At 42.9% G+C, this 18,257-nt stretch overlaps 1 protein-coding gene across 3 annotated transcripts in view; it reads left to right on the top strand.

Moving 5' to 3' along the window:
* The window catches only part of WASF3 (WASP family member 3), a 91,226-nt gene that overhangs the window by 60,213 nt on the left and 12,756 nt on the right, over nt 1–18,257 (top strand). For 2 of the 3 annotated variants that reach the window (XM_029210420.1, XM_029210421.1), the window contains exons 4-6: nt 8,843–8,977; nt 11,283–11,436; nt 14,994–15,111. In XM_029210420.1, coding sequence (XP_029066253.1) covers nt 8,843–8,977; nt 11,283–11,436; nt 14,994–15,111 — 407 coding nt within the window. Of the gene's footprint in view, nt 1–5,961; nt 6,094–8,842; nt 8,978–11,282; nt 11,437–14,993; nt 15,112–18,257 lie in introns of those variants that run through there. The other variant, XM_029210422.1, reaches the window with a different exon arrangement.

The raw sequence follows: 18,257 nt of genomic DNA, 5'->3' as shown, positions 1-18,257 counted from the left end.
TGAGGTCACAGGGCAAACCGCTGTCCCCAAATTTGGAAAGACAGACAGATTCTGAGAATCACAACTCACCAGGATATAGAAGTTTTGCACAACACTCCCAACCAATCTGACCTAATTGAGCTTTACAGGACACTAAACGCCCACCTGTAGAATACACATCCTTCTAATGTTCCTCGAGGTGGGACATATGCTTAGCCAGAGAATAATACATTTGAAAGGACTGGTACCATAAAGAGTATGGTGTTAAATAGGAAATAATTACAATAACCTTTTTAGATAATTCTCACATATTGGAAAACCAAGCAATAGCTTCTAAATAACTCCTTGGGTCAAAGAAGAAATCAAAAAGGAAATTGCGAACTGTCTCTAACTGTGTGGGTAATGAACACACAAAATCACCAGTGTATTTGTGGGATTAACGTAAAGAGGTGCTTAGGGGGAAATTTGTACCTTTAAGTGCTTATATCAGGAAAGAAGAGAAGTGTAAAATCACGAGCATTCCTCAGGTGAGCACCCGGTTGCTTGGCAGTCCTGCTGAAATTCCTTCGCTCATTAGTTTTCCCCGCCCGGAGGTGCCTGTGTCACATCTTCTCTTTCCACCCCAAACTCTGAGCTGGTGGTTTGCTTATTTCCCTGGGAAAATAAGAGCATTCAGGGGAGAACCAAACACCCCCCTCCTGCCAGATCAGCCCTCCGATCTGCCTGTGCACCGGCGTCCTGCCCACCCTGCTCTACAGTGCTGACCCCAGGACTCACTCCAGGACTGGGTTAAGCTCCGTCTTTCCCGTGTCCTCCACCCCACCCCCGTCCGCATCATTCCTACCGAATGTTAACACACTGAGAAATCACGCTCAGGTCATCCTCTCCCCGTCACCCCATTTCTTGCTCCCTTCACAGCAAGCTTCCTTGAAAGAACCACTCCTGCCTTTACCCTCCCCCCGCTTGTCTCTTGTCTCCACTGAAGTTCTGTTGCATCTTTTCCTGCGGCTGTGCTTGTCAGGGTCACCCACAGTGACACCCACGTTGCTAAGTCCCGTGCTCAGTCTCAGGCGTGTTCGACCCCTGATAACTCCCTCCCCGTCCTGGAGGGCTTCCTTACCTGCCTCGGGCCAGCACCCTCAGGGTGTCTCTCGCCTCACGAGCTCTTCTGCGTCGTGGGGCCCCAGGGTGTGGCCACAAGCCCTCCCCCGCTCCCGGTTCTCAGGCCACCTCACCCGCCGTGGCCCGAATACCACCTTCACGCTGATGGCTTCCAAACGTATGACCTCTCCCCAGACCTCAAACTTGTGTGTACAGCTGCTTCCGGAAGCATCTCACGTGCAACGTGATCAAACCAAAATAATGATTTTCTTCTCTCTTCCCCCCTATATATCTTAGCAGGTGGGGGCTCTGCTCTTCCAGCTGCCGTGGTCTTTCCCTTCTCTCTTCCTGCATCTTCACAGTGTGTACTGAATCCGCACACCTGCTCCCACCTCTGCTGCCGCAGTTCTGGTCCCAGCTGCCCCAGCCCTGCTGTACGGGGGCCCTGTGGGACCTGCCCGCCCCACTCTGGTCCCCCCACCGCAAGGGAAGGACATCCCTTTCCCCGTCCTCCTCCGCCACTCGCCCTCCTCCCTGAGCGCTGTCCTCACCTGCAGCCTGTCTCTGCCTGGAAGGCGCCCCTCACCTCCAGCCACCATCTGCCCAAACGTCACCTCCTCAGAGAGGCCTTTTGTGACCACCTGAGTGTCACCCACTTCCTACCATATTCTCTTGCAGTTTTGTTTTCTTCATACCACTTGTCATGTGATGGATTGTGTGTTTATTTATGGTCTGTGTGGTATTGTCTGCATATAATAAAAGCTGTGTTCATTGCTGTATTTCTTCAAGTGACTAGCATAGTGCCTGGTACACAGTGGGTGTTTGATACATATTTGCTGAATAAGCTGAAAATGCATAACAACCAGCATCTGTTGTCTTAGTTCTTATAAAATGCTTAGAAAGGGTGTTGTAAACAAGTGTACAAAAGAGTTCACTGTGGTTAACTATGCGTGACATGTTTTACTTTTTATTGTTCTCTGAGTTTTGCAAATTTTCTTCCATGAGCTTGTGTTGCTTTTATATACCCACAAAGACATTTCAAAGAATCAGGCTGTATGCTATGTTTTTGTTTTTGTTTTTGTTTTTGGTACGCGGGCCTCTCACCGTTGTGGCCTCTCCCGTTGCGGAGCACAGGCTCCGGACGCGCAGGCTCAGCGGCCATGGCTCACGGGCCCAGCCGCTCCGCGGCACGTGGGATCTTCCCGGACCGGGGCACGAACCCGTGTCCCCTGCGTCGGCAGGCGGACTCTCAACCAGGCGGACTCTCAACCACTGTGCCACCAGGGAAGCCCTGTTTTGTTTGTTTGTTTGTTTTTTTAACTTTTATACATACTTATAAATAAAACAAAGACAAAAGAAATGAGTGTTAGAAGTTGCTGTCTTAGATTGGACTTTGGGCCGTTTTTCCTATTGTTTACGGTTCCACATTTTCTACATTTCTTGTAAGCATGGATTACTTTCATAGTAGGAAAAAAGTGAAACTTTAAAAAGGAAAAAAAAATAACGTAGGGCCCAATAATTATTTCATGGAATTCAGAAGCAGTTGGACTTTATTACAGACACAGTAATAAATTTATTTTTTGTTTTTGTTTTTGCGGTACGCGGGCCTCTCACTGCTGTGGCCCCTCCCGTTGCGGAGCACAGGCTCCGGACGCGCAAGCTCAGCGTCCATGGCTCACGGGCCCAGCTGCTCCGCGGCATGTGGGATCTTCCCGGACCGGGGCACGAACCCGTGTCCCCGGCATCGGCAGGCGGACTCTCAACCACTGCGCCACCAGGGAAGCCCTATTTTTTAATTTTTAATTTTGAAATGATTTCAGACTTACAAAAAGGTCAAAAAGAGTATGAAGAATTCTCAAACTTTCACCCACATATTATTTTACCTCATCTTTTCTTTTTCTCAGAAATTCCTCTCTTTTCCTCCTGCCCTGCTTTCTCCTCCTCTGTCCCCTCCTGTGTCTCTGTGTGTACATACACGCATACACACACATATATAGTTCTTATATATACAAACATATATCTATTTCTATCTTTCTCCTTTAATCTGGAGCAGTTCCTCAGTCTGTCTTGACTTTTATGACTTGACATCTTGACATTTTAAGGGGAACCAGCCATGGTTTTATGGACCATTCCTTGGTCTATCTTCTGATGCTCCCTCATGACTAGATTTAAGGTGTTCTCAGGACTGTCACAGAGGGTTGACACCTCCTACTCAGGGCATTCTATCTGGAAGCACACGTTACTGGCTGGTCCCGTAACTGCCCCTGTGAACTCTGATTGCTTGGTTAACATTTTGTCTGTGGGTTTCTGTACTGTAAAGTTTTATCCCCTATGTAATTAGTAGGTATCTTGTGGGGAGACACTTTGAGACTATGTTCTGTCCTGTTCCCAGACACTTTGAGACTATGTTCTATCCCAGTTCTACCCAGTAGTCTTAGCATCCATGGATGACCCTTGGCCAAAGCACTTATCATTGGGGTGGTTACAGAATGGTGATTTTTGTCATTCCCTAATTTCTTCTGCGTTTATTAGTTGGAATTCTGATGTAAGTGCTTTCACTTCTTTGCCTGTTATTCATTCATTCGTTTATTTACAACAGTATGGACTCATGGACTGTTATTCCGTGGATTATAAGCCATCATCTTGATTTTTTGTCTTAGTACTCACATTTTCCCAGACTTGGCCAGTGGGACCCTTTCATGCTGGCTCCTGTGTCCTTTGGACATGTCCCCACCACTCTCTGAATACTTCTTTGCTTTTTTTGAAAAGCACACCAAGATATTCTAAGCACATCTTGTACATCTTGTACTTTTTCACCCTCATCCCTAGAATCAGTCATTTTTTCAAGGAGCCTCGTTCCTTTTAGTGGAAAATGGAAAGCCAAAATCGTGACGAACCCAAGATCAAGGTGCTGGGTGTACGGATTAAAATTTCTGAAGGACCTCATTATGACTGGTTCCTTGTTCCGCAGAAAGGACTCTCACAGACACACTGATTGTTTCCCGAAAATCCTAAATACAGCAGAAAATCTGCACATAATTTTGATGCTTTGGCAGTTGGGAGGTGCGCTTCGCGACCTGACACACTTGGACGTAAGCTCATGCTGGTGCCAATAAATCTGTAAATGGATTCTTTGTCAGTAAAGAATGAATAAATGGTGCTTACCTCTGTGTGGTCTTTAATTCAATTCAGAATTATTTTAGTGTAGCTATTATTGGACTTGCCACTGGAAGAGTGAGTACAATTAAGCTTTTCGAATAAGTTGCAGTTTGCAAAACGGAATGCTGTAATTGCAACACTTTATTCTTGTTCATCGGAAAATATAGTTCTTCCATTTCCTTCTCTTTAGTCACTCGTCAGCTTTCAGCAGCTGGAAGGGATTAAGTATGCAAGTCTTTAATTTCTGTTTCTTTTTATAAATTGAGAACTTCCAATGGGGGTATAGTAGCAGTTGTATGTTCTTTTCAAGTAGGGTTAAGCATGGAAGGTAAAGGGCCCGTGTTATTGACCCTTTTCAACTTATTTAGCATCTAGCAGAGTGTGCTTCTCAGCAGTGCTTGCTGTGCTGTGAGAACGCTGATGTCTCTTCTGCAAGAGGTTGTGCCGTATATGCCTGTGTTCTTGCTGGTATACGCTGTCCCTATTAATTAGATTTCTGCAGAGTTGAAGGGAAAAGGGTTCTTCTGGAGTTGCACTGGAATTTTTTTTTTTTTCTAACCATGAATGGGCAAGTAGAAAAACAAAAATCAGTTGGTTCCATTTTGACTATGTCTGGCATTCCAAATAAGCAACTGCTAGACCTGGATCTAAAGCATTCGGAACACGGTGCTCTGTCTACAGGTCATCCCGGTGAACGGGCAGGCATTTTCCCAAATGGGCTTCAGAAAACAGTATTTCTGAAAGGTGTTACTGGTGTTTCCAGGCCCAGTGAGTTTGAAAACAGGGTGTGCTAGGGGCTTCTGCAGAATCCTAACACACACGAGTGTATTAAAGATTTTAAGATGCCCTGAGGCATAGATACACGTTTAATCCTTCTAGTCCAACATTTCCCAAACTTACATGAGCAGGGAGCCTTTGTTGGCTGTGTCCCTGTTAACAGGAAAACACTGGTACAGGTTATGTGTTTTTATTCAAGAGATACTGAGCACAGGCTCAGCACAGACAGTGCAGAGAAGCAATGCAGGTAAGGCATGGCTCACACCCTTAAAGAACTTCCGTCAATAAAGGCAAGAATAGGGGCACGTGATGCGTCCTGTGACTGAGGCGTCCTTTGGGTACAGTAGGTCCCTGACATGTGGACAAGTCCTGTTGTGAGAGTGCGTTCGTAAGTCCAATTCGTTCATAAGGCCAACAAAACCTAGGTACCCAGCTAACACAGTTGGCTATATAGTGCTGGACTGTAATAGGTTTATAATGCTTTTCACACAAATAATACATAAAAAAACAAACACAAACAATAAAACGTTTTTAATCTTACAGTACAGTACCTTGAAAAGTACAGTAGTACCAGCCACGTCATTGCTGCTTTTACACTTGCTTCTGGACTTGAAATAAAGGGACTGGATTACTGTACTCTCTACAGTGCTGTGCAGTAACGCACACAAAAGCACAGCCACGTGTAGAGGATGCACGCACGCGGCAGTGTACGCCAGACACGTGAACCAGTTCACACGACTGGACCTGGGAACGCATGTTCGGGTCTTTGAAATTTCACAACTTGAAGGTTCGTATGTAACAGACTTACTGTATTTGCGAACACAGAGGGGGGCCTCTGATCTCACAGACCCCAGTCTGCATCTGGAAGGATTGATTTTAAGTGTATGCATTTTTATTCGTTTATTCAAAACTCTTTTTGAGCACCTGTGATGAGCCAGGCACGCCCTAGACCTTGGCGACTGAAACAGCAGCGCGCAGACCGAGGAGAGACCTCCTCTCCGGATCGTATGTCCTAGTGGCAGGAGCCGGGCAGGAAACAGGATGAATAAGTACGGGTGTGTAACTTACTACGTGGTGGTAAGTGCTCGGGAGAAAAATACTGCCCGGCAGGGACGGGCTGCGTGTGTGTTTGTTTACGTCTGTGAGTGTGGGCGGGAGGCGATGGTCATTTAGCTGTAGTTGCTGGAGAAGGCCTCCCTTAGAAGGTGACCTTGGGTCGAGACCTGGATGGCAGCAGTGGCCCAGGCAGGAGGGACAGGAGATGTGAGCCTGGGAAGGAGCGGGCGTGGCCGGCGCAGCTGAGCGTCAGCAGGGGCCCGTGTGGCCCGCGTGGGGCGTGGGAGGGAGAGGGAAGCAGGGGATGGGCCAGCGAGGCAGATGAGCCGGACCACGTAGAACCTTCTGGGCCGTAACTGGCCTTCAGCATCTTCTGAGCGAGGTGACAGTGCACAGGTTCGAACCTGAGGAGGGACTAACAGGGTCTGTGAGCAAGTGGGGCAGGTTTCGGCAGTGCGTTCTTCTGGAGCCCAGAAAAGGGGCAGCGGTGAGGTGCACAGGGCCCCCCGTGTCCTGCTGAGAGCCTCAGGGGTGGCGTTAGGCTGCTGGGAGCCGTGCAGGATCGGCGCAGTAGCAGCGTGCTGCAGGGATTTGAGAGTGGAAGGTCAGTCTGGAGGCAGAAAAACAAAGCTGTTGATGTAATTCGGGCGAGAAACAAGGAGGGCCAGAGCCGAGGGGTTGGGGGCGTAAGGGGCTGAGGTTTGGTGTCAGTGGCCGTGGAGGGAGGGAGCTGTCACGGAGGACTGTGTTCTCACTTGGGCTTCTTTCGGGGTGGTCAGTGCCTTTCCACGTGGGGGTGCACGTTTGAGTTAAGGTGAACATGAGTTCCTATGAGAACTTGTCCTGGCTTTGAGATTCTTACAGGACATCCATGTGGAGATGTTTATGAGGTAATTAGATGCACAAGTCTCGCTCAGGAAAGAGTTGACAAGGCAGCAAACAAACGTTAACTCTGGGTGCCACATCTAGTTACAGTATTTAAAAACATATATAATTTGTGTGCAGACCCCTCACCAGAGAAGGTGTACAGATGGCAAACAGGCACATGAAAAGATGCTCCACATCATATGTCATCGGGGAAGTGCAAATTAAAACGAGATATCACTACACACCTATTAGAATGGCAAAAATGCAAAACGCTGACAACACCAAGTGCTGGCAAGGGCGTGGAGCAACAGGAACGCTTGTTCATTGCCGGTGGGAGTGCAGAATGGTGCAGCCACTTTGAAAGACTGTTTAGCTGTTTCTTAAAGACCTAAACATACTCGTACTGTAGAATCTAGTAGTCATGCTCCTTGGTATTTACCCAAGTGAGTCGAAAACTTAGATCCACACGGAAAGCTGCACCCAAATGCTTATTCATAATCACCAAACACTGGAAGCAGCCAGGATGTCCTTCAGTAGGTGAACGGATAAATAAAACTGTGTTACTTTTAGACAATGGGTTGTTATCCAGTGACAACAAGAAATGAATTATCAGGCCATGAAAAGGCACAGAGGAACCTTAAGTGCATATCACTAGGTGATAGAAGCCAATCTGAAAAGGCTGTCTACTATATGACTTCAATCCTGTGACATTCTGGAAAAGGCAAAACTGTGGAGACAGTAAAAGCAAGATCGGTGGTTGCCAAGATGGGGTGGGGTAAACAGCTGGAGCACAAAGGATTTTTAGGGCAGTGAAACTACTCTGTATGATAGCTACAATGGTGGATCCCTGTCATTATATATACATGTCAAAGTCCATAGAATGTCCTACATCAAGAGTGAACCCTAATGTAGACTGTGGACTTGGGGTGATAATGGCATGTCAGTGTGGGTTCATCGGTTATAACACATGTGCCATCTGGTGCAGGGTGCTGATAGCAGGGGAGGCTATGTGTGTGTGTGGGGGGCAGGTGTTACATGGGAACTCTCTGCTTTCTGCCCAGTTTTTCAGTGAACCTAAAACTGTCTAAAAAATGAAATCTAGTTTTAAAAAAAAATAGTGGTGTCTCTGTCCGGGGAGAGAGGATGCAGGCATGCCTTGTACATTCAGTAGGCAGTTATTAGATGTTTGTTGAGAGAATAAAGGAGTAGCGTTCGGATTTGGAAATTCATCGTAAGATACTGATTCCTATCTTGCTTGTTAAACTTTCAGAAATGTTATTAATTACACTTTAAGAAAAATTGGGAAGTATGTCTAGCACTCACAAGCATGAAGAGGTGATCCACAGAGAAAAATTTAACTCAGAATTCAACATGTCGATTTTTAGGGAGGGCCAGAGTCAGCACTGTATACCTAGATTTTGAAATATGAATTAGAAGAAGTTAATGCTATTGGAGAGTTGTCGGCGCCATATAAGATGTCTAACATTTCCGATTGTGAATGAGGTAAAATCCTAAGTTTAGAAAACAACATGATTTACTGAATTACCTTGGGAAGTAAAGGGAAACCATAGGTCCTGAGATGTTTATACATGCAGCATGCAAAATGAGAGAGCAGTTTTTTCTAAAGAAGTTTAATGGAAAGCAACTGGTGGGATAGCTCATGGAACAATCAAGTAAAAATTCTATACCATTTTGGGGCATTTTAAAATTCTACAACTTTGGGTCAGTCTCAGATATGTGTGAACATGCCTAATAAATTTTGAAAAATTCTACAGGCCTTTGACCGTGATACTTTATTTTTGTGATCATTTGCGCAAACCCCCGCGTGTTGAGATTGGAGTTTGGCTTGGGTGAGAATGTGGGTTCTGACCAGGTGGCCTTTCCCATGCGTTCCTTTCTCCAGGCAAACATGCTGAAGACATATTTGGTGAGTTGTTTAATGAGGCCAACAACTTCTACATCCGAGCAAATTCTCTTCAAGACAGAATCGATCGCCTTGCTGTCAAAGTCACCCAGCTGGACTCAACAGTGGAAGAGGGTAGGTAACTGCCTGAGGGCTGTGAGCTGGAAGTGATGCGGACGGGACAGGAGTGGTTGATCGCAGGGTAACTCCTGCTTCTTCCTTGGGGTCGTATGCCGTTATTTCATCTTGTCTTTTTCTAGAAGAACGGTGAGGGGGAAAACCCACAACAATGGGGTTAATTAGTAATTAAGAGAGTCCTATCTTGTCTGCCTTGTGTGCCACACTCTCTTTTTTATTTTGGTTGGTACGCAGGCCTCTCACTGCCGTGGCCTCTCCCGTTGCGGAGCACAGGCTCCGGACGCGCAGGCTCAGCGGCCATGGCTCACGGGCCCCGCCGCTCCGCGGCATGTGGGATCTTCCCGGACCGGGGCACGAACCCGTGTCCCCTGCATCGGCAGGCGGACTCTCAACCACTGTGCCACCAAGGAAGCCCCACACTCTCTTTTTAAATAAACTACACATGTAGTATTTGTTTTAAAGGACTCTTTGAATGCATTCAGTATTAGAAGTCCTCATGGACGTCATTGGTAGTTATTGGTAGTAAAGATAATTTCTTACCTAAAAATCACAGACTCTGTCCAGCTAAGGGGGAGGGTGTGCTATGACCTGCTGCTCTCCTTAGGGCCGAGGCTTCTAAGTCATGCCGCTGATCCTGCTGGGTTAACTACCCAGAAATAACATTTACTGAAGGCCTCTAGGCTTCAGGGTTTTAAAACAAAGTTAGTGTTGACAGGTGCTGTGTAGTTAATTGATGGTCATGCCCTGAAATTGGGGTAGTTTCAACAAAATGAATATTCAACAATTCCTTTTAAAATTTTTCCACTTGCTGTCTCTTTTGAACAAAAGACTGAAATTAGACTGGAAAAAATCTGTCCCCCAAAATCAAGATGTGCCATTTTATATTTACTTTGAAAAGTTATTTTTACCTTTATATAAGGGTACTTACAATTTCTCTTGTTGCATTAAAACAATCCTAGCATCTGATTTTTCTACTAGGCCTTTAATAGTAGTAGTAATAAGAAGGTTTTCTTTTTTTTAATATAGTTATTTATGGAATTCATCCCTCATCATTTAAGAAAAACATGTTTTCTCATGTTCAGATCTTTTTCAAAGGTCAAAATTAAATTAGCAAACTAAAAATTTAACAGAAATGTAGAACATTGATATTTTAATATCTGTTATGAGCATTCTTACTGACTTTTCGAACAATAAGTAGCAAGCTGAAGCTGTGCTCTTTTTAATCTGGTTTTTAAAATTTATCTCTTATTTTAAAAAATAAAAATTTGAATAGCTGCTTGGTCTATTCAGATAAGAAATTTTTAACATTTTAAATCAATCATTCACTTTTCAAATGGTATCACAAGTGTTTTTTTAAAAAATATTTGTCTGTCTTCAGTTTTTTGTTGGTTCTTGCAGTTCTAACGCTTGTGATAAACCTTACACTGGAGAAGGTTAGTCTGTAGGTTAAATCTCATGAGATTCTACAGCATATCTCATATCCTTAAAATTTCTTTCCAATCAAGATTTTACCTTATTACTTTCCTTGCCATGGATGTAGCTGTAGAAAAATCCCTCGGCCGAGTTAGGAAATCTGTGCTCTACTTGGGCCTGCCACTGTTCTGCAGGGTGACCTTGGAAAGGTCATTTAACACCCCTGACCGTCAGCTTCATTGGTCCAGTGGGTTAATGCAACAGTCTACCCACCTCAAAAAGTCTGTGTGGAGGTCAGATGAGTTGAAACCTGAGATGTAACATGTTGTACAAACTCAAGACATGAGCATAATTAGCCTGGTTCTCTCATCCCTTAGTGTAGATTTGTATCATGCTGCTTAATTTCTAGGACTACAGGTAGGTTGAAAAGCTTTGCCCTCTCTCCTTAATGTTAGTGTCAGAAAAATTTAATGCAGTTTTTACGTTTGTGTGTTTTTTGCTGAAGTATTTCCCACATGTATTGTAATTAAACCGGTATTAACTGTTTGAGTGATTTTCCCCCCTACGATACCCAGGGGTACTGTGTTTCCGTTCCTGTTTATAACTCTATTCCTGTGTGGTTTCTGAGAAATGCTATGTGAGTAAAGAATGATGCTCTAATATTAGGTTCCATGAAATCATTATATCGCTACAGAAGAAGGAAAGGCGTGACTCACAGAGATAACTGTTTATCAGAGGGAGGGAATGCATGTACTATTTAAGCATGGTTTTAAGTGAACAATAAAAGACATTATTTGGCTATTCTAGGAGATGTTTTTGATTGTGAGTCAAATTATACTTGTTTCTAAAATATTTCCATATCACCCGACTTGGACTTTTCTCTAAATAGTGTCACTACAGGATATCAACATGAAAAAAGCTTTCAAAAGTTCCACAGTCCAAGACCAGCAGGTGGTTTCAAAGAACAGCATTCCTAATCCTGTTGCTGACATTTACAACCAGAGTGATAAACCACCTCCTCTGAATATCCTTACACCATACAGGTACGGCTTTGTGTACCCCCAGAGCCTTTTCAGTGTAAATAAGTTGAGAGAGGCGAGCAGTGCGGTGAAAATATCTTTTCAGACTTTGAGAACGATAATTGTGGTGTTAGCCACAGTGAAATTAGTTATTTACAGAATTGCTGAAGTCTGAGTCTTTCAAAATATAAATAAGTTTACCAAGAGAAGCGGGAGCGCTCATGTTAGCTTTTAAATGCAGATATCTAAAGCAGAAGTGGGCACATTATGTAATAACCCTGTGTGATTGTGTTGTTCCTCGCGTTCAAAATCAAGTTTAAAGGAACTGCATAATTCACTTCTAATGCAGCAAAACACCTGTCTCAGCATTTCAGCCCTGCAGACATTTGTTATTGAATTCAGAAAAACATGTTCTACAGCATTAGAGGTTTCTAAGAGTGAATATATAGTCAAGAAATTAACCTTCTGTGTGAAGTGGTAGGACACATCATTAGGACCAAACTTCCAGGAAAAAGAATGGAAAATGTGCAAAAAATGAATATTAAGAAACTAACTAAAAATGCCCTTTAGAACTCCTCTCCTCCCGCTGGCCACATCCGTGTGTTCTCTCCCGTTTCATGTACTTCCCTGTACTTCCCTGTCTTTTCACCCCACTGTCGCGCTCACTGGTCCAGCTTCTGGTGAGCTCAGTCAGGCTGGTGGTGGGGTCCCCACGGTCCCCCAGGATTAGCTCTGCTGGGTAGTACCCCTGCAGAGGCCTTCCTGAAATCACTGTGTCCTTCACGTCCATTATTGCCCTCCTGGGCCCAGTGGCCCTTCTCAGAGAGTGCCCAGAGGTTTTTTGGGTCTGAATTAACTATCCTTCCGCAGGGTCCAAAAGGAGACGTTTGGAGCTGTGCTTTGTTGCGGCTCTGCTAGTAAAGCAGTAATTCAGACTGCATCCCTGTCTTTCAGCATGGACAGAAAGATTCTCCAAAAAATGTAATAGAGATTCCATGGAAACCATGATGGGAGAGGACCAGGGTCCACATTTTTGTATGAAACAAGCATACTTTTCTGGAGGTTTTAGCACACTCACTTAAAGATGTAGATGAATAGTGGTATTGTAAGCCTAACGTTTTAACTTGTGACTTTGCTTTTGTTCAATAGACATTTTTCTGGGACAATTTCAGTTTTACTTATTAGCCCAGAGCCATGAGAACTCAGTAAAATTTTCCTAAGAAACCTCACTAAATACATTGTTCTAAAGGAAAAAAGAAACCCAGAAAATTCAATGAACCACTTGTATTTGATTATTCAAGATCATGATTAAATATTTGTGGTGATTTAAAATGTTTAATTGCATAAAAAATGAATCGACCTTTATATATTATATTATTGTGTGTTTACTCAGTTTTATGGAAAAGAAAAATGTCTGACTTTTTAGTAGTATTTAAGAATAGTAGTGCCAGCTCAAATCTACTTTTTATTAATACAGAAATGTTTGGGGTAAGAAAACACATAAACTTTTGCATTTGGACTTAAATATGACACAGTCACAATGCAGTCCTAAATATGAGATGTACAATGTGACTGAAAAATCGAATGTTTAGTTGCGATAAACATGGGACATTTCTGCTTATGTTCTGATGTCAGGGTTAACATTTGCTTAAGTTATTAAACATATTTATTCCGTTAAGTATTAGCTCCATTTTTGAAAAAAAGAAGGTGCATTTTATACATCTTAAAATTGCAGCAAGTTCCTGCTCAGTTTTTCTGTCTTCACCTATATTGAAGGCCTAGTATCTTAGGGAAATAATTTATATTTTTCACAATAATGTTATTGATAAAATCTCAATAGTGCAGGTTGCTTCTCACTTAGCAAATTTGGAAAAGAAAGGATTTTAAGTAATTAAAGTTTAAAGTACAGAGTGAATTGTGCTGATTTGTTAGCGACTTTAAGGCAGAGCTACCAGATGACCCTCATGAAAGCCTGGGTCTCTTTATTTGATGCTGCGAAGCTTACAGAACACAGCATAGCAGGAACTTCAAGACCAGGTTTCCTTGAGTAATTCATGTCACTTTCTTTGACTGTGTGGCCACAAACTCTTTTCTATACTCATTTCTCTGATTTTTTTTTCTTTCTCTGTATGCCTTAAATGACTAATTGAAATGCTAATTTTAAAAAATAAATTTATTTTGGGCTGCATTGGGTCTTCGTTGTGGCGAGCAGGGGCTGCTCCTCGTTGCGGTGCGCGGGCTTCTCATTGCGGTGACTTCTCTTGTTGCGGAGCACGGGCTCTAGGCACACGGGCTTCAGTAGTTGCAGCACACGGGCTCAGTAGTTGTGACTCACAGGCTCTAGAGCGCAGGCTCAGTAGTTGTGGCACATGGGCTCAGGTGCTCCACGGCGTGTGGGATCCTCCCAGACCAGGGATCGAACCTGTGTCCCCTGCATTGGCAGGCGGATTCCCAACCACTGCGCCACCAGGGGAGTCCCTGACATGCTAATTTTAAATGTAAATGTTTTGCCTTCTCTTGAAGGTAATATACAGGCCAGATACTTTTTAAAGCATTAGTAGAATAAATAGAGTGTTCCCTTCTTATCATGATTATTTTGAGCTTTGCTATCTATTGATTTATATTACAACTTTGGATTCATATTGGCTGCATTCTTATTGGCTTTATGATAAATGAATAACTTATATAAAGACTTGGGGCTTCCCTGGTGGCACAGTGGTTAAGAATCCACCTGCCAATGCAGGGGACACGGGTTCGAGCCCTGGTCCGGGAAGATCGCACATGCCGTGGAGCAACTGAGTCCGTGAGCCACAACTACTGAAGCCCGTGTGCCTAGAGCCGGTGCTCTGCAACAAAGAGAAGCTACCGCAGTGAGAAGTCCGTGCACAGCAACGAAGACCCAATGCAGCCCAAAATAAATAAATAAATATTTTTAAAAAAGACTTGAAGTATGTTTTAGAATATAGTAATTGTAGCAGTTCTTGACAATGAAATGGCTACAAGTGAATTTTCTTTGCCGGTTACTTCCATTTAAAAAACTATCTAGGTCATCACTTTTTATCCTAGTTACATTTATACACCATGAACCTTTTGCTCCTTTCCTAGTTGAATTGTAGACATTGGGCAAACCTGATTAAGAGAAAAGCACAGAGTACTTGCTAATTTTTATCCTAATAACATTGTCGCTCCAGAGCAGAAGTGAATGTATATATATACTAAGAATCCATCCATCTGTGTGTGTAGCCCCCATTGGAATAAACAGAACATACCTTAAAATAACTGTGGAACTAAATCTTGCTGGTTACGAGCCATGTTGTGATTTGGGCAGCACTTGGCTATACCGAAATCTAAATGTGCAAGAGTAGCTTTTACTTCATTATTCTAGAAAAAAAGCGCTGTTCTTGCATGTTCACACATTCTTCCAAATAAGGAAAATTGGGAGACTTAACAGTGTATAAGGACAGTTCAAATTCCTCACGTAGATGTTATCTCATGATTTAGAATTAACATTAATGTTTACCCCATATGAAACTCTCTAACGACCTTTTCTCCCCTCCGACTTGTAATACATTGGTTTATAGAGATGATAAAAAGGACGGGCTGAAGTTCTATACTGATCCTTCCTATTTCTTTGACCTCTGGAAAGAAAAAATGCTACAGGACACAGAAGACAAAAGGAAAGAGAAAAGACGTCAAAAGGTAAATAATTCTAGTATGGGAAACATGCGTATAAATGTGTAAATGGGATTCTCCCTTAGAAATTAGAAGTTTAAAATCAGTAAATTCTTTAAACGGGATGTTGAATTTCGTGAAGTTTTTTTAGAGGTTGCATTTGTCACATGAAGATACCATTCAGTCTAACACAGTAATACTATTTTCAGTAAATACTGTTGATTTGTTCTCTAATACTTGCTTTGCTTTAATAAATACAGTGGCTGAAATTTCAGTTTTGTTCGGAACTGTGGTTTATAACTTTTCTCTTGCTCTTCAAATTTCGTCAAGTAGTCAACATTCCATATCAGTTAGAATTTTCTGCTTTGGTCTTTTTAACCTTATTAATTGTTGGGTTGTCACCTAACTGTAATTAAGACCGTGGTGAGAGGCTCATATTGGATTGAAAAGCGTGTGTGATCTGATTTGGAGGAGGGTAGTATTTACTAAAAATGAGATTCCCTTTGGTGGGGTGGTCGTAGGCAGGAGAATTGCAAGTTGGAAGGTTGAGAGACATCTGTACTGCAAACGCTCTTGGGAGGACAAACCCACTCTCAGATTAAGGAACTTCTGCTTTGAAAATTATCCCTTTGGGGCCCAGAAATTAGACTTAAACCATTGAAAATCAGAGTTAACTCTCCAAAGGCAGGTATTTGCCAAGCCTTTTATATGTGAGCTGTGTTTTAAAAAATGACCACCTGCTTTGTTTGACAAATATTAGGGTGTGTGAATTAAGAGCTTAGCATGTTGTGGGCTGGCTGCCTGAAGGTTCTGAGACATCTAGTAGGTGTATTGGCCCAGTAGGAGTGACAGTTCGAGATGGAAGAGAACTTGAGATTTGAAAACAGGATTTAGGAAAGGGAACATGGAAATAGGTTGCAGACTGCAAGTGTGAGAGGTTACCACGAATTCTGGGAGAGAATTCCACAGACTTGGTTATCTGTGTGCACTTCTCGTGCTGATGGGTTGGGGAGATTTAATGGGAAATCTTCGAAGAGTTGCTGGGTATTCACGTGGAGAAATATCCAAGCAAAGAAGCTGCAAAGTGTTCAGGTGAAGAAAAAGAAGATACTAATCTCTCCAAAGGAAAAGGAACAGAGATTTAAAGCCCTGTTGGTCTGAATCCCCGAACTTTTTTATGGTAACAGGGCAAACCCCCAAGTACTTTTAAGAGTACTCTCCTTTAAAAATCTCCTGCTTTTAAAGTGGCCTCCCAGGATTTCCTAGAAGCATCAGTGATACTTTTGACAAAAATATTTAACTTTTTTGCCACTGTTCTTTAGTCTTAATCTACTCTGTTTACTGTGTCTTCAAAATTATTTGTCATTTCCTTGGCAGTTTTGTCTCATTCCATATTCCTCAAAGACATAAAATTCTGATGAGAATTTCTTATTCATTCATTTTTATAATGGTTCTCCTTTGAATGGCTTGTAAATGCTGTGATAAAAAAGAAAGGATTATCACCCGCATGGAGATGAAAATATAGCGGGGGAAACAAACATTAGATAATCATGCTGTCCTTTGGAACTCATAAAGAGGGAAAGAAATTTGAAAATTTTAATACAAATCTGCTTTATATAGGAACAGAAGATGAGGCAAGATATCCTTAATTTCCCAGGATTTTAGAAACCCAAAAGTCACTTTCACTTTGGAACAGACAATTCTATCTGAAGGAAGAATTAGTTTAGAAAATTTGGGGATAAGACATCCATTGTTTCTGAACATTAAATTTCCTTGGTTTGATGGTCTAAAAACATTTTTTTTTAAGTTATGCAAATAATTATGTCGTTGTAAGGCTGTAGTGACAGTGCTGGGAAGGAGAAGCCTTGGGGGAGGTGGCAGCAGCAGGTGGGGTGACAGTGCAGAAGGTGAGGTGGTGAGTTGAGGAAGGCGTCTCGGTGTTGCTCACTGAGGTGCAAGGACTGATAGCAGAAGTTAGCTACAGAGTGAGCGTGTGTGCGACTGTGCGTGCATGTACGTGAGAGGGGATGCCGGAGGCGTGCTGGGCGGACGGAGGGGCTTTCAGGTGTTGATAGGAGCAGCTAGGATCATCCTGGGGCAGGAAACAGCTTGCAGTAGTCTCAGGATTTTAACGTGGGCAGCGTAGTTGAGATGCAGATACCTCATGGTTAGCATTTTAGTATAGTTGTGTGTGTGTGTGTGTGTGTGTGTCGGGTGCGTGTTGATGGGTAGACTGGAGGCTAAACCATTGTAAAGAAAGTGGCAGATATAACACTTATCCCTGAATATGCCAGCATACATCTCTTAAAAGTAAGGGTGATAGTTACTAATTAGTGTAATACAGTGACGCTTGAGTGAGATGTATATTGAGGTCTCCCTTCTTTTTTCTCTTTTGGTTTTAAAAGTGTTCACACAATACATGCCAGTTGTAAAATGCCCCACCCACCCTGAAGTAAACACGTTCGTTTAGAAAATTTGGGGGCGAGTTTCTCCCTTGCCCAGGCATAACCACCCTCTGGTAACACATGTGCATACTTTTCGGCCTTGTAGGGCGTTCATAAATACATGTGTACACACTTCACGGAGTATTTTTTATTCCTAGAATTGACCTGTATACACACACACACAGACATATACATACAGTGACGTAATAAAGGTGTACTTCATTCTTTTTAATAGTTGTGTCATATTCCAAAGTTCGGAGGCTTCATAAACTATTTACCCGTTACCAAATTAATGAACACTTAGGTTGCTTCTAAACTGTTGCTGTTACAGCACTGTAGGGGGTACCTGTGCTCATGTGCACATATTTCGTCAGAGTAAATTCCCAGAAGTGCAATGTGAACTTGAAAATTTGAAAGATACCATCCTATTGCTCCTGACCCTTTAAGGACTGAACCAGTTTATACTCCTCACAGGCCTCCTCCAGTCCTGAAGATTATTATTATTATTTGGCATTATCTTCATTTATTTAAAAATTTTAAAAAAATTTTATACAGTTTTTAAAGGTTACTTTCCATTTATAGTTACTACAAAATATTGGCTCTATTCCCCATGTTGTACATACATCCTCGAGCCTGCCCTACACCCACTAGTTTGCACCTCCCCCTCCCCCATCCCTATGTGCCCCCCACCACTGGTAGCCACTGGTTTGTTCTCTGTATCTGTGAGTC

This window comes from Monodon monoceros, unplaced genomic scaffold, assembly GCF_005190385.1.
Source record: "Monodon monoceros isolate NGI ecotype Baffin Bay Population unplaced genomic scaffold, NGI_Narwhal_1 Super_Scaffold_8, whole genome shotgun sequence".
Lineage (NCBI taxonomy): Eukaryota > Metazoa > Chordata > Mammalia > Artiodactyla > Monodontidae > Monodon > Monodon monoceros.
Note: the sequence above shows the minus strand (reverse complement) of the source record. Positions and strands in the feature narration are given on the sequence as shown.